Raw genomic sequence first — 16,153 nt, forward strand, 5'->3', positions numbered from 1 at the left:
TTTATTATATTTATGTAGCTCCCAGGGTAATATGATCTGGAGTTAATTACCGGAGCCGGTTTTCTTTGTGAATGCATCTAAAGATTTTGTCAAAAGCCTGCGGTAGTCTTCTGCGTTCCTGTTTAACGTGATACAAATTTGGATGGCTCAGGGTAAACGTCGGCATCTGGGGGGGCTTGGACATGGAAGGCAAAAGCAGCCGGGAGCCCCGTGTTGCCTTTCAGGGGGCTTTGCCCCTGCACGGCGGCTCTGTCAGCAAACCCCCTGCCTCGGATGTGGGTGCCTGGTGATTTTTCGGGAATGGATGCAATGCTACATGGTGTCCTGACCAGCCTGGGATTTGGTAAGAGACCACCTGGAAACTCCCCGTACGGAGAGTGCAAAGCAAGGAGAAACCCAAATATCCAGGGCTAGGAGCTGACGCCTTGCCAGCAGCCAGGGAGAGGAAGGAGGAGGAGGAATCCACTGCAAAAATGTTCTCGAATATGGTTGAATGAGGTTGAGCAGCTCCAAAAGTGAGATTCTGAGAAAAGCAGTGCTAAATAAGGACAGGTAGTGGCCTCTGTCTGAAGGGATGTTTTTATTGGGCCAGCAGCAGGAAGCATAATTTTCTTTAAATGACATGTATATCTAGAGTATACTGTAATACAAAGTCAGCCAGTGCAGCTCTTTTTGAAAAGGGGAAATTATATTTCATAATCCATACAGCAAAATTCACTGGGAAGGGAACGCAGCGGGTGGTGGGCAAATGTTTGACGGCCGCTGGACCGGGGGATGCTGCCACGCACAACGGCAGTGCTGATGAAAAATACCTGTTTTCTGCCACAGCCCCATCAGCAACAGGGCACATTTGTACCCTTTGAACTGTGCTGATTTAAAATAGGCATTGCCGTCCTTTTTTTCTACAAACATGAGGTATCATTCATGGCCAGAATGAATATATGTTTGTACCGACGTGTCTGTAATTACAGTATTCTATACACATTGTGTACAATGTATATATTATACTTCTACCCCTGGCACTGCTGCTGTTAAGAGTCTGTTGATGCTTCGGTTAGAAAACTTGTTTTTTCCAGAGGTTTTTAACTTCCCATAAAAGTCTATTCTGGGCTGAAACTCTCTGTGCCAAGTCTTAGGCCAAGATTGAAATTTCTTTTATGAAATTTTATTTTAAGCCAGTTTGAATGTTGTTATATAAGGTGGAAAAGGGCACAGAGTAAAATTCATGTCTTGCGTGCTGTGAGCAAATCTGACTCCTAGAGAACTTGCGTTTTGCATAACCATTTATAGAGGCACAAAATGCTGCCGTTCTCAACAGGGTTTTAACCCCTTTTCTTTAGACATGGGTATAAATTGCTATTGGTATTGGCCTGTACTTGATAATCATGCCCTGCTTCTGAATACCAGGGAAATTTTTGGTGGCAAAGAGCTTGTGGCTTTGGCAGTGGCAGAAGCACCCTCCTTCTCAGCTGGGTGCAGCTGCAGACTCTGAGCAGTCAATGATGAAGAAAGTTGGGTTTTGCCCAGTTTCTTTTAGCCTCTGTCTAGCTCACAGGAGGAGGCAGGCCCCTAAATCAGGTGCTCGGAATTACTGTTGAGGGGCTTCCCTGGCAGAGCATCTGGGCTCTAGCGTTAGACGATGCAAATGCATCATCCTTGTGCTTATTATATACAGGTTTATTGATGCAGACACATCATTTCCAGTAAATATGGAGTATAACTCCTCTCTAAAGCCTGTCCTATCTTCTTATAAGCTATTACCTCTGCTCCGGCGAGTGGAGTAATTGCTTACAGACAAAGCTACCTGATTTCTGAGAATGAGTTTAGCTGCTGGTGGCAACTTCTCTGACTAATTCAACCTAAAAATATTCTGGACGACCTGCTTTTTTTAACGGCTTTATTTTGTTTCGATCTGAATGAAACCACAGCAGGTGAAGGGAGCTGGGAAGCAGCTGCAGTCCGTGCTGGGTCCGTGCTGGGTCCGTGCTACGCCGGGCACCCCTGATGCCGCGTCCTGCCTTGCACCCGGCAAAACTCACCCGAATGAAATAAGGCACAAGCACATTATGGTGGTTTTGTTCTCCCCACCTGTGCTCTGCTGAAGTGCTGGGCACTCAGGAAATGCTGTCTCCAAATAGAAGCAGCACACAATGGGGAACTCATTTTTTTTTTTTTTTTTTTTTTTGCCTGTAATTTGGTTCTGCCCGGCAGAGTCTCTAATAATGATCCCTTGAAGAAAGAAAAGAGCAGTTCTTCAGTGTGGACCCTCGGCAGGGAGGAGGCAGGCTGCTGGCACGAGGGAGAGGACCTGGTGCTGGTGCTTGAAGAGAATCACGACCTCAGGGGACTTGCAGCCAGCGGTTTGGATGTAGGAGGAGCCCTGTGTCGGGTGAGAACATCTGTGCCCTCGGACTGCGTGCCGAGCACATCTGTGATTTACAGTATAAATGCCGTTTCTTTTTTTTTTTTTTTTTTATATCTGCTTTCTGAAAAGCGGAGGTACTCTTAGATGCAGAGGGAAGAGCGTGCCAAGGGCTGGCAGCCTAAGCAGCCCTTGGGTCGTGGCCACTGGGTCTCCCCTGCTCGAGGTCAGGAGAGCATCTGCAGCAGAGAAGAGGCACCACCAGTGCCCGAGCCAGCTGTTTGCACAGGGAAAATGGATCTAAACAGTAATAAGAAATGGGCCAGGAGCAAGTCTTGAGTCGGTTAATAAGCAGATGGTAAGTCCAAAGGAAAATTTGGTTTTGTCTGTATTTGAATCTAAGCAATTTATGTGGCGAGCCTCTGGTTCTCAAAGGACTCTGCAAAGCTTTGATAAAAAGAGGAACAGTGAAAGAGCAGCTGCTTACCTGAAGCTTCTGCATAGCTGGACAAAATCATTTCAGCATTCCTGTGCTTTTTGAAAATTCTTTGCTAATGGGAAGAGCAATCAGAGCAGGCACACTCTCTCCAGCTGTGACATAAAAGCCATAGGGGACAGAAAGGCCACATCCACTAAATAAAAATTCAAGAATACTGTTCCAGCTCTGGCCATTTATTTGTTATCCTTATACTGAACTACTTCTCCCCTCTCAACCCAGCACAAGAAAGGACAAGCAGAACCTCCCATATGTGATTGCAGGAAATAGAGCCTGCTCTGATGGAGGCATATCCTGCTTGCTCTGTTCCACGTCCAAGTGTGACAGATTTTGCACAGTCCTTTCACCAGGATGAGCAGGACTGCTACCAAAGAATTGGAAATGGTCCTTTGCAATTTTATTGCTTAATATTTTTTTTTCCTTTTTACTTTTGAAAGGCTGAGTCACTACCTACTTAAAGAAAGGAAATTCAGTTAATCAGGTTTCCTTTTTGAAACACGATGGATTAGTGCATTACAACTGCAGCGCATTGAACTGTGTTTCCATAATATCCTGTTCACTGAATTCCTTAGGTGAGTGCCTGTGCACAACTTTCTTTTTCAAATAAATACTTCTGTAAGGAGATCCATTAAAAAGAAAGTGGGAGAAAAGCCTGCTCGCAGTCTGGCAGGGAAGAATTGCCATCCTACATGTGCCGCTGTGGCTTCAGAGCTCCCGATGTGATGCAGGGAGTCCATCAGCCCAAAGTGATGAGAACTGGAAAAAATTCCCACTGCTTCGGCATGACCTGTGAGTCATTTGGGTACAGAGAACAAACTGGAGGCTTACTAGCATAAGCACCAGCAAAACACAGAGTTCAGATGTTCAAGTTTTCTTTAAAGTTTTGAATTCTATTTTCCAAACTCAAGCTCTGCGTGCTTACATCTGCGGAGCAGGAACGCCGTGCTGAGGAGGAGCTGAGGAGCCAGGATGGCTCTGGAGGTGCCGGGTAAGCAAGAAAGTAAGACCTGGAAAGCAAGGACAGACCAAGCTCTGCTGCAGGGACGCGGTGGGGGCTGCCCTGCAGCTGCAGGACAACTTCTGCCGTCTGGTACGAAATCCCCAGCCCGTATCGCCAGCAGCCGCTTGGGGTTTGTTGAACTGGGACCGTCACATCACCCCGCTGATCTCCCAGCACCCCTTCATTAATGTTATTAAGAGATTTTCCTGGATGCTTTCCTATTTTACCTTTTGTCATCGAGCTCGTGTAACTTGTTTGAGCAGCAATTCGTTTAACTGCAGCGTGTTTACAGGGGACTCCTGAGCAGTGAGAAGAAATATCCCAAACTTTCAAAGAAATGTGTACGCGTTACAGCCCGCTCCCTGTGCTGAATTGTTTTGCTGGGTGCCGGGTTGGTTTGTTGCTGGCCGTGATGCTGATGGTGAGACCCTGCTGCAAAAGTGGAAGCCCCCCCATTATAAGTAGAAACCAGTTTCCAGAAAGAAAATTGGATCGTCTGTACCTGTGAAACCTCTGTGCAACCATTCATGCAGCTTTGCTGCATTTGGTGCCACTACCTGGGTGTTGTTGCTTAGATCTTTATTCCAGTTCAAGAGATGAAATTGCTTTCTTTGTCTTTCAAGTTTTTTGCTCAGAACTGTAAGTTGGACAGGTTTCTGGTGCCTGCTGCCCACAATAAGCAGTACCCATCCCCACCTCAGATGCGGGCTGCTTTTGGCCTTGAACAAATTGCATCACCCTTGGCTTTTTGTATCTATAAACAGAGTTTATGTTTAAGGCACCTGAGCATGTTGTAAAAATTAATTAGGTAGTGGTTTTAATGTACTTTGAAGATGAAAAGCACTGCGGTACTTTAGGTGATAATTAATCTCTGGAGGCTCTCGCCCCGTTGTGCGGGCTGGTTTTGACTCTCGCACGGGTGCTGCCGCGTGTGCTCGGCAGCTCTCCAGCTGCAGCAGCACCCAGTACTGTCACCCATCTGACAGTAAAATGTATTTTAGGTGATATTATCTTCCATATGACAAAGCCCGATGTTTTGGAGCACCCACATGTGAAACCGCTCCCGTGCTTTACGCAGCCCGGTCGCTTTTCCTTGCTCTGAGCTGTGCGAGGGTGGGTTATTGCTGCAGACCCCGAGCTCTGAGCTCTTCCCTGGAAGGACAGGGCTTGAGGTGGGCAGAGGTGTGAACCTATTAAGGAGGGGTGGTTGTGCTAAAATACCTTAAACTCAAAGGAGTTCAAAACATTGCAGGTAGAACATGAGTAGTTAAAACTTTTTAAGTATAAACAGAGACCACAACAAACATCAAAGTGACCAGAATTCAGCCCCAGACAGGCTTCTACTCTATTTAATTCTAGATGGATGAAGATAAGCAGTTCTGGGGTTTTTTTTTAATTGAAGTTCAAGTTATGCCATTGTATTTACACAGTACTCATTAGGCAAAATAAAGGACATTATTTAAATAGAGTACTTTTATCTAGTACTCTTTGTTAAGGTGGAAACTAATGAAAAAAAAAATAAGGTTTCCAGTTAAAGCAAGCTTTTCTGATGGCTATTTTTTTTTTTCCTGAAGGAAGTACTAGCATAAAGGTTTGGTGGGAATTGGTAATTTTCTGTATGTGAGGTAACTGAAGAAGCCTAGACCCTCCGCCGCGGGGCTGCACCGCTCTCGGGGGACACCTGGTGGAAGCAGCCTCCTCCCCAAAACCTCCCCTTTGAAACCTCTCCCCCAAAACCTCCCCCCTAAACCTTCTCCTCAAACCCTCCTCCCCAAAACTTCCCTTCCAAAACCTCATCCCCAAAACCTCCTCCCTAAACCTTCTCCTCAAACCCTCCTCCCCAAAACTTCCCTTCCAAAACCTCATCCCCAAAACCTCCCCCCCCAAACCTCCTCCCCAAATCCTCTTCCTCAAAACCTCCCCCCAAAAAACTCTCCCCCAAAGCCTCCCCTGAAAAATCTCCCCAAAACCCCCCCCCAAAAACCCTCCCCTCCAAACCCTCCTCCCCAAAACCTCCCCTCCAAAACCTCCTCCCCAAACCTTCCTCCCCAAAACCTCCCCCCTCAAAACCTCTCCCCCAAATCCTCCCCCGAAAAATTTCCCCAACCTCCCCCCCAAAAAAAACCTCCCCTCCAAAACCTCCTCCCCCAAACCCTCCTCCTCGAAACCTCCTCCCCAAAACCTCCCTCCCAAAATCTCACCCCCTAAACCCAACCCCCCCCCCCCCCCAAGCTCCCCCCCCAGAGCTGGCTGTGCCAGCCCGTGGGGGTTTCTGCTGCTGGGGGGCTGCAGCCGGGGGTGCCTGTGCCCGACGAGGCCCCGGCTGTTTCCACCCATCGCTGGAGAAGGTGCGAATGCAAAGGCTCCGGCATGGCACTGATCCCCACTGGTGTAAACCACGCTTTCCACGTAATTCCGTGCCTTGAGAGCCCTTTTCTCCTTTCCGGGTGAGGACACAGCCTCCCGACGGCAGTTTCCCAAGCGAAAACCTCGAGTCCACGCTGTCGTGACGGAGCTGCGCGGCGATGCTCGTGCAGCGGCGATGCTCGTGCAGCTCCTCAGGTGCACAAAACCGACTCAGACCAGAAATTTCAAATCCTGCTCCCTCCACCTGCCCGGCTGCTCCGCAGGCCGGCGAGCCGTCGGCCCTCGGGGGAGCACGAGGAGCTGCAGGGTTCCCTCCCCAGCGCGCCCGCAGCATCGCTGCTGCAGGACTCCAGATGCTCCGCGACACCTCTGGGTTTCGTTTGCGGCTCGGCCTTTCCCGGCAACTTGCAGGAGGCGTTTAGAACAACGAGCACGTCCGCCGGCGCTCGCCGTGACGGGAGCAGGATCCTTAAGGTCTCGGTGGTTTTGATCACGTCTCGCTTGTCAACAAAAAGCCGGTCACGGACTAAGGCGAAAGGGCCTGTCCGGAGGGTGACGGGGACGGTCGTCGGAGTGGGAATAACTCGGTGGGAAACATTCAGGCGCTGCCCAGCCACCGAGGTAAGGAAAACCCGTAAATGATAGGAATTCAGCATTTCTGTCCGAGGCAGCGTTTTTAACGCTTTAATGATATTTTGGGTAATGCAAGAAAATCCTGGCGACCTTCTGGCTGCCGGCGGAAACCAGCAGCCCTGGGATGTATGGAGGCGGCTCCCACCCAACAGGAAATCTCCGGGCTCCCGGACCTTATTTCCAGCCTTTTTCCTCCACAGCCCGGCGAGGCTGTGCTGGGGGGCTTGGGGGTCCCAGGGAGGGGGGTGCAACCGGTGGGGAGGGAGGTTCTCCGGGGGCGGGGGGGGGTCCTCGGAGGGGGGGATCCCCGGGAGGAGGTTGGTCCCCAGGAGATGGGGGTCCCTGGGAGAGGGGGGTCCCCGGGAGGAGGTTGGTCCCCAGGAGATGGGGGTCCCTGGGAGAGGGGGGTCCCCGGGAGGAGGTTGGTCCCCAGGAGGGGGGGCGTCCCTGGGAGCGGGGTGGTACCCAGGAGGGGGGGGTCCTTGGGAGGGGGGTGGTCCCTGGGAGGGGCGTGGTCCCTGGGAGGGGCGGGGATGCGGCCCCGCCCGCGTACCGCGGGGATGGGCGGTTTGGGGGGGGGGTGGACCAGCCCCTCGCCCTGGGCCGGGCGGGCAGCGCCGTGTCCCCGCCGGAGCGGAGCCGGTGAGTGCGGGGGGGGGGGGGTCCGGGGCGGTGGGGGGGGGGCTCGGTTCTCCCGGTCGCTCTCCGCTGCAGATGGAGGCGGAGACCCGGGGGTGGCGGACCGGGAAACGGCCCCCCCCGGGGTGTGTAAAACGGAAAGGGGAAGGAAAGGGGAGGAAGAGGAGGAGTTTTGCTGTACCTGTCGGGGCGCGTCGTTACTCCGGAGTAAATGCTTCGGGTTGTTTATTTCGGTATTTGTGAAGGTTTCGCGGCTGGGAGGAAAATGGTGAGGAGCTGGCATTTGGAGGGGGTTGAGGGGGGGGCGGGGAGGGGAATGGGGAGCCGGGGGGTGTCGCACACACCCCGAAACCCCCCGACCCCCCCCACCCCGAGCCTGCAGAGAGCGACCGGGCTGGAGCCAGCGGGCTGCCTGCGGGGCTGCTCGATGGAGCCCCGCTTACTGGCTCCCCCTTACTGGCCCCCCCTTACTGGCCCCCCCTTACTGGCCCCCCCTTACTGGTCCCCGTTACTGGTCCCCGTTACTGGCCCCGTTACCGGCCCCGTTACCGGCCCCGTTACCAGCTCGCAGCGCTGGGCCCCGCGGTCCTCGGCAGCCCGAGCCGGCTGTTTCCCTTGGGATTCAGATAAGGGAGAGAATTCAGACCCTTTTTTAAAATGTATAAATAATGGAGCTTTAAGACCAGTAAAAAGCACTTCAGAGTTTTTCTTAAGTATCATTTAGACTATTGTCTTCTTGTAGCAAGATCAATAATCTTATCTTCTTACGTTTCTGCAGGTGTTGTTCACTGATAAGTTGTTTGGTTTTGTTTTTGTTTTTGTTTTTTTTTTTTTTCTTCTTAAAGCCACAGCTCGTTTAGCTGAGGCTCACACACACACACCCCCGCAGCTTTTTTATTGAATTTTGTTTAGCTTAAAATCCAAGGGGCACGTGATGTGCTGCGCTAAATCACATAATCTGATCCTAAAAGACGGTTCTCAGGCTGATGTCTAGGGGAATGAGGGATTTCCTAATGATCATCTGGTTATTATTTCCCCCCCCCCCCTAAAAAGCACTAGCATCCCCTATGTGGAATGAAAGTACAAAACCAGTGATTTCCTTGAGATTGCTTTGATTGAGATGCCCACAAGCAGCTGTGCTTCAGGCACTTCTGGCAGTACAAGATCATAAGGAAGTGGCTAAATTGTTGGAGACTTCTGCAGGTTAAGAGTGTGTTTGTTTTGTCCAGTATTATTCAAATAAATGTCTTGGCAGCTTCTTTTTCTGTTCAGCTTCATTTTCCTCATCTGGAGTTTCTAGGAGGGTTTGGGTTGTTTTACCCAGATACAATTTTTTCACCATTCCAGTGATAATTCTTCAGTGTTCTTAGTTGCGTTATGTACCTTCATTAGCTTATGTGGAGATGGCAGGTGTAATATCAAGCAATTAATTAACATTCTTAAAATGACCCTTCCTCCAATTTAGGTGATGTATATTAAAGCATGCAGGTGTTCCAGTGAAGATGTGGAAGTATTAGTGTTTTGTTTTTTTATAGCTGGATAGAAACGAATTAAAGAAACAGTAACTGGCATTAGTGATTGAATCAGATTAAATCAGCTTTGTGAATTTTTTTGATTTCATTAAAATAGAGAAGGAAAGGGGTTGCTGCTCTAATGCAGTCGTGTAGTGTTCAGCAAGGACATCGGTGGAGCTTCTCCTCTTGTAAGTGCTCTTGAAAGCTGCTCCTGGAAGCAAACAGTGGAAGTCCAAGCACTGCACAGGGCATGCTGTGAACAGAGGGGAAGAGCACGTTATTTTTATGACCTGTAAGCAATAGCTGCTGCTCTTGATTATTTTTAAAACACTCTGCTGTCATTCTGAAGCATTTCTTGCTGAAAAATATCCAGAGGAGTTGCATGCAAGAATTAGTTATTAGTGTAGGTTGATGTTTAAGCATTCTGTGGATTGTGTTTTTCTAAACGAAATAATATTTTTAAAAATTTTTTTTTTTTTTTTTTAAGTTTATTCTATGGGACTTTATTGGAAGCACTCCGGTCTCTAGGTGGGATCTCTCCCCGAGGCTTCACTTCCAGTGGTGTGCAGCTGTGTCCTGCACAGGTCCCTGTGCTCTGGGGGTCCCTGCCCGTGGGGGACCCCGACACCCACCAAAAGAGCTGTGACCAGCAGGCTCAGCTGCTTGCAGATGCCTTTCCCCTCCCCTCCTCCGCTCAGAGAAATGCGGGCTCTGATAGAGCACTTTGTGTATTTGAAGTTCTCTGAGCTCAGCTCATAGCGGTGCTGACATCTGAGCATCCTCATGTGTTTCTTTAGACGATGTCTGTACTCCAAAAATAGATTTGCATGTTAAAATACAGCTGGGGAAGGAAGCTTGAGCCATGTGTTGTCTAAGAGATAACAGAAACCGGGTCCTGCTGCAGAGCTGCTCTGAACACGCAGTCACCAAAAACATCAGTCAGCTTTTTGTGTAAGGGTTGGGAGCTGTAAAAAACTGGGATATGGATGCGTCCTTAAAGTCTGCGCCGTGTTTTGGCTGAACTGGTGAGAAAGGGCTCGGCTGCTCACCCGTGGCACGCCGGTGGGGCTGGAGAACTCGGGGAGCTGGAAGGGTGCTGGCGTGCAGACCCACGCTGGGTCTGGTGCCGTCGCTGCTGAGCAGCTCACGGTTATATTTCAACTTCCCAGGTGAGGAGACAGAGCGAGATGCAGATTGACCCGTGACTCCGAACCTCGGACAGCAAGGCGGTGGCAAAACTGGGGATAAAAACCTGGTGGTTCCCCAACCTGCCGTCCTTCACCCAGGTATGGCCTGGTGGGACGGGGTGCTGTCCCCTGGCAGAGCATTTTCAATCCTTCTCTCTCTTTTTCTTTTTTTTTTTTTTTTTTTTTTTTTCTTCCTTCCCCCAAAAGATTATCTTCAGCACTACTGTGCTGTGCAGCTGGCCTAATGAAAATGTGAAAACTAATGAAAAGGAAAATAAGTAGTGTTGGATCTGCTCCAGAATGAAAAGAGGTTACTCACGGTAAATTGAACAGTTTGCCTGGGGTGAGGTGGCTCTTGTTTTCAGATGCATGGGGCTGGCTGCCTGCCCCGAGCTCACGTGATGGATGCTGGAATTGTGCTCTGAGATACATATTTTGGGTTGTAATTTATATGTAGCAAAATGAAAATAAGCCCAAGGTTAGCCTTGTGAGCTTGCGTAGAGCTGATCCTGCCTTTGGGTGGAGGGTTGCTCAGATGGCATCCAGAGGCCTCCCCCAGCTCTCCCATTGCTAATTAATGCTAACAGTTTCTTCATGTAACTGACATCTAGCGTATATATTGGAAGGCATTAAAAATACAAAAAATCGAGATGAAAAATTTATATGAAAATACAAAAATATGAGATACTGAATGCTGTAACTGCCTGGCTTTTGCTTTTTAAACGGTCATTTCATATAGATTTGGGTTTGTGTTTTTTTTTTTTTCTTAAACTAGTCTTGAAAAATGGCACCAGCTACTCCAAGAGGAGCAGGAGTATGGAGACAAACCAGAGCACTCTTATTCAAGAACTGTCTTATTAAGTGTAGGACTAAGAAAAGCAGCGTTCAGGTAAGTGCAGCGCTTGTTTACTGCTGCCTTCATGTCTGCAGATATTCTGCATTTAAGTGGCTGCTGAGTCAGAAGCAATGCTCAGTTTTATTATAATGTTTTTGAAGCTTCAAGGTGTGCTCTGAATTATAGGTTGAAATAGGCTTTTTCAGAAGGTATTTTGTGATTCCTTGGTTGCAAATGTATTCTAATGTGTAAGGCGTTTTCCAGAAAATACCCTTGCATTAATACTGCAATCTTAGTGCACTTTTTACACCTGTAACTGAGCAGTATAGTGGGATTAGACCTCTCCAGAAGATTTTTATCTTCTCTAACAGTTTAGCCCTTTGCATAGGTGATGTGTGTGATACTTTAGGATGAATTTCGAGGTGAAGAAGAGACAGTACAATGCTTGGCTGGACTTGTTTAGTGGTTCATGCTTTGTTTTGCTGCTTTCCAAATAGCATAAGTTTGCTGATATTTGAAGCATGTAGAATTATCAATTTGCACCTTAAAATGGCTTCTTAGATTACCAATGCGTGGGATTGAAATCCTGCTTCAGTGCCAGAGAAGGATTTGGCATTTAAAGTTACTGTTGCGTTGAAAACATGCAGGGGACTTTACAGTCAAGTAATTAGACTCACAGTCCCTCCTTTAAGCTTTACGTAACTAAGATAAACTTTTGGAATTTTTTGTTTCTATGACTGCTCTTTGAAGTTTTCCTATTTCTTTTTTTCTTTGCACAGGAGGTCCTTTTCCCACTCTTTTTCTTATTTTGGCTGATTCTGATGAGCATGATGCATCCGCACAGGAAGTACAGCGAGGTCGCCAACACCAACCTTGGCACTCTGGATACCTCCATGCTGGTGAATTTTGTCATCGGATACACACCACCAACCCGAATGGCACGAGAAATCATGAAGAAAGTGGCTTTTGATAACTTCGAAGATGGTATTCAGAACCTAAGCATTTTATTTTTCTCAGTATATCCACGCCATGGCTTGTGTTTGAAGAGGGAGCTCGCTGTTGCTGATGATGATGATAGAAAAAAAGCTTTTCTTTTCCATCACAGAGAACAGACTGTGAAGGCGTTTTTTTTTGCTTGGTTGGCAAATGTTCTGGCACTGCCACCTTGACTTGGTTCCCATTTTCCTGTTGCAGCCAACAAGTGTTATGTGGCTGCAGTAGAGGTTTTGGGAGGACCCAAATGTTAAGTACAAAACGTCCCTGAACAGCTCTAAAGCTAATTAATACTCGTCCTGTGACATCCAGTGCAAATTCTGGAGATGATGCTGTCCTGCAGATATTTTAGGTTGTGTTTTCTATCCTGTCATTACTACCAAAACAACATTTTAAAAATTTTTTTAAGTGCTGGTTCCCATTAACGCTGTGTCACCTCTTCTTTTGAAAGTGATTTTTTTTTTTTTTTTTTTTTCCCCTTTTTTTAAAGTGCTTTGCCTACACAGCTCACACATCTAGCAGGAACTTATCTCTCCAAAACCACTCATGTATTTTTAGTTTGGTATCTTTTATTTTCTTCCTTGTGGTATGCATGCTTCAGAGGTACCGTGGAGAAACAACCCGACATCTGCGTTTTCCTCACAGGTGCCCTCAGCTGCTTTGAGCAAACTGTCCCACTTTCTGCCTTTACAGCCCAGCTTCCTCCTGTCCTTTGCTGAAGTTGATGACTAAATACGATGTCTTCATATATTTAGCCATCTGCCCTTCTTGAAAAGTGCTGGTGCTGGAGGGTGGACTCGGGTAGCCAGCAGAGGATTAGGGCACAGAAGCTGTTGGAGCAGCAAAAAATGGGGGAGAAAGGGGGATACTTGGGAGTAAATCTGAATTACCCATCCTGCTACTGAGCAACACTCCCGCAGGTCTCTGTTCAGGAGAATACTTCCTTCACTAGGACAAAAATATAACCCTGTATATATATATATCTCTCCAAAACCCAATAAATCATTAATGATTAACATGATGCTTCTTTAAAACTGTTGCACAGTTTATCTTCCTGCTGTGCTGATACCCAAATCAACAAGATAATTTTTTCGGTCTTGCAGGCATCATCACGGAGGAGTATTTAAGCGAAGAGGAGCTGCAAGAGGCTAGTGCTTTTAAACCCTCCAACTTTGTGGGGGTAGTGTTCAACGATGCCATGTCCTACCAGCTGAGGTTTCCCGATTCGATCGCTATGTCTTCTTCCATTTATATGGAATCAAGAGGTAAACGTGCACGCTCTTACATCTAACCTGCAAGAGGATAAACTGAAAAGTCATTCCTTCTTTTTCTTTTTTTTGGCCTGATGTTGCATATATGGGTTTATGGAAGTTGCTTCCTCCATTGATAAGGGATGGCCTCAAGCTGCACCATCTTTACGTTGGGGATAGGACAGCTATAACTCCAGTTTGCTGCATTTTTAAATGCCCTGCTTTATTCTGCAGCCAGTTGCTCCAACCTGCGGAAAGGATGTGAATCAGTCACGTATTGGAGCTCAGGATTTACAGCTCTGCAAGCTTGCATCGATGCTGCAATTATACAGGTAAATCTGAAAAAAATCACCTGATAGAACCAAGGAGGTTCAAATCTCTGGGCTGCCTTGGCTCTGGCTGTTTTTGTGATAATGTTTGATTGTGTTAAATGCCATATCAAAAATTAGCTTGAATCCAACGAGAAGGCAGAATATTTCCTGCGTGTTTTGCCCTATTTTGTACAGAGGTTGTCTGGTTGAATAATGCGGACGTTTGTTTTCATTTGTGTCCAAATGAGCCTGATCCGTGTATCACAGCAGTCATCAAAACGCGAAGGCTTGACAGTGCTCACCCCAAAATACCACTTTAGATGCTGTACCAAAAGGGGCTGCAGAGTTTGCCAGACTATTTTATTGTCAGTATTTGTCAGCAATGCCATTTTCCCTGTTCCTCTCGCGTCATGCCACTCGCAGTAAGAGCAGGTCTCATCTTTTTAGGTGACAGGAATTGCAGAATTGTTAATTTTATCTCCAGGTATTCAGACGTTCTCCAGTTTCAGTACTTTTGGACTGGGATTTGGGGACAGTGAGGTTTGGGGGTCTCCAGATCTCTGCCTGTCAGTGGGGATGGGGACGGGGCTGAGTGTGGTGCTGGCTCAAGGGGGCTGTGAAATCGGGAGTGATGCAAAAATAACTCTTCCTTCTTTTCCTTTTAGCTGAAGACTAATCAGTCGGTTTGGGAACAACTTGAATTGACAAGAGCAGTGGTCATGGGAGAGGCTGCAGTGGTGGAAATAGATAATTTTCCTCGTGCGATCATTTTAATTTACCTAGTGATTGCTTTCTCACCGTTTGGGTATTATTTGGCAATTCATATTGTAGCAGAAAAGGAGAGGAAGTTGAAGGAATTCTTAAAAATATTGGGACTTCATGACACTGCCTTTTGGTATGTGACTGTTTTGGTATAACCCGTTCTTTATAAAAAAGATGTAAAATATACAATATTAAAAAAATAACACTTTCTAGGAAAACTCCTCTATCCCATCCTCCGTTTTTTTTAATTGTTTTCAGCCTGATTAAGTGAAAACAGCCTAAAAGTGAGTCATTCTGTAAATCTGATATAGAGAGACTTGCAGTATCGTGAAAATCAAAATATTTTAATGAGTAAATACCAGAGTAACGCTGTTATGTTTATGCATGTAAAGTTACATCAGACTTAGAGGGATTAAATGTGATGATGTGCAAGATTTTTATATAGTTTTTTTTCTACTGTTTGTAAGTATTTTTGGCTCAGTACCTCCTTTTCTGGAGCCTCAACAGGTAATGTGCAGTCTCTCTTCAGATCTTAGCAGCGGTTTCCCCGACACATCATTAAATGAATCTAACTCTGTAATTTTAACATGATGGAGCAGTCTAAGCAACAGGTTTTAATTTGTTTCCTTACTGTGATGGAAATTGCCCTATGCAATATAGTTCTGTTGTGTTTTTTTTTTTTTTTTTCCCTCCAATGAGAGGATGTACTAATTTGAAATCATTGATAGTTGCAGAGATTAAAATGGGTTTAGCTTTGTGCTTTGCCACAGCAGCCGACAGCGTTTTATCATCTTTCCCTGCTCCACTGTAACAGCCAGCTGGGGTTGTCTGGGTTATTTTTTTTCTGGTTGCTTTTGTTTTATTTCTGCACCCAAGCTCCCTTCTGGCACTCAGTTCTGTTTGTTTGCAGTACGTCCTTGGTGACAATTTATATTTAGTTGAGTCCTTCACCACAGCGTTGGTCCGCTGTCCCCACTCGCCACATCAGCACTGAGCATCTCTGGTCTGGAGAAAATAATTTTATTTTTTCCCAGTGTGAAATGGGAGCAATCTGCAAAGGCATGCTGGTAATGCAGCTTTGATCAGCCACTGAATATAACTCAGAAACTTGCTTCTGAGGAAGATGTGTCATTTTTTACTACCTGTAGAAAAAACGCTTGTTTCCTGAGGTCAGAATTGCTCACAGACTTGTAGCTCTGCTTTTAAAAAGAAAAGGATTTTATTACCCTGCCCAGCTACTGGAATGACTAGTGTATTAAATTTTAAATAGAATTTCTTTAATTATTGAAGCCTACTACTCAGTTACCGTCTTTTGGTTATACCAGGGAATTAATTATGCAAGTTTAAAAACAAAAAAAAATCATGAATCATCTAATTGTGTATCTTTTTCATGCCATAGGTATTGATGTGTGTGCTCTAATGCCTAGAACAATTACAGGGATGTTTACAAGAGCTCTTTTTATCTGGGGGCTCTTGTTTTGTTGCAAGCTTGTCCTTTGGTGCAGCTGTCTGGAATATTAAAGAATGGTAGTTTTAGCTTTTTGTGTGTGTGAATAATTCAAGCTGGGAATTCATTGACTAGTTTCTGTGGTTTTTTTCCCCCCTTTTTGCTCCTAGGCTTTCTTGGGTGCTGCTCTACATGAGCCTGATTTTTGTCATGTCCATTCTTATGGCGGTGATTGCGACGGCCTCTTCCCTCTTTCCCCAGAGCAGTGCCTTTGTGATATTCCTCCTTTTTTTCCTGTATGGAATCTCTTCAGTAAGTATTCCTGGTCTCATTGAATTCTGCCATCTCATCCCTGAG

At 46.6% G+C, this 16,153-nt stretch overlaps 1 protein-coding gene across 3 annotated transcripts in view; it reads left to right on the top strand.

Moving 5' to 3' along the window:
- The first annotated feature begins 6,741 nt into the window (after positions 1 to 6,741).
- ABCA5 (ATP binding cassette subfamily A member 5) overlaps positions 6,742 to 16,153 on the top strand; it is a 34,563-nt gene continuing 25,151 nt past the window's right edge. Inside the window, exons 1-8 of one of the 3 annotated variants that reach the window (XM_033002316.2) lie at positions 6,742 to 6,846; positions 10,181 to 10,297; positions 10,974 to 11,087; positions 11,813 to 12,017; positions 13,130 to 13,291; positions 13,511 to 13,608; positions 14,253 to 14,482; positions 15,967 to 16,108. In XM_033002316.2, the coding sequence (XP_032858207.1) occupies positions 10,983 to 11,087; positions 11,813 to 12,017; positions 13,130 to 13,291; positions 13,511 to 13,608; positions 14,253 to 14,482; positions 15,967 to 16,108 (942 nt within the window). In that variant the 5' untranslated portion in view covers positions 6,742 to 6,846; positions 10,181 to 10,297; positions 10,974 to 10,982. Of the gene's footprint in view, positions 6,847 to 7,406; positions 7,501 to 7,660; positions 7,766 to 10,180; positions 10,298 to 10,973; positions 11,088 to 11,812; positions 12,018 to 13,129; positions 13,292 to 13,510; positions 13,609 to 14,252; positions 14,483 to 15,966; positions 16,109 to 16,153 lie in introns of those variants that run through there. The other 2 variants (XM_042802531.1, XM_033002317.2) reach the window with 2 other exon arrangements.

This window comes from Tyto alba, unplaced genomic scaffold (assembly GCF_018691265.1).
Source record: "Tyto alba isolate M040663 unplaced genomic scaffold, T.alba_DEE_v4.0 Super-Scaffold_39, whole genome shotgun sequence".
NCBI classification, from domain to species: domain Eukaryota; kingdom Metazoa; phylum Chordata; class Aves; order Strigiformes; family Tytonidae; genus Tyto; species Tyto alba.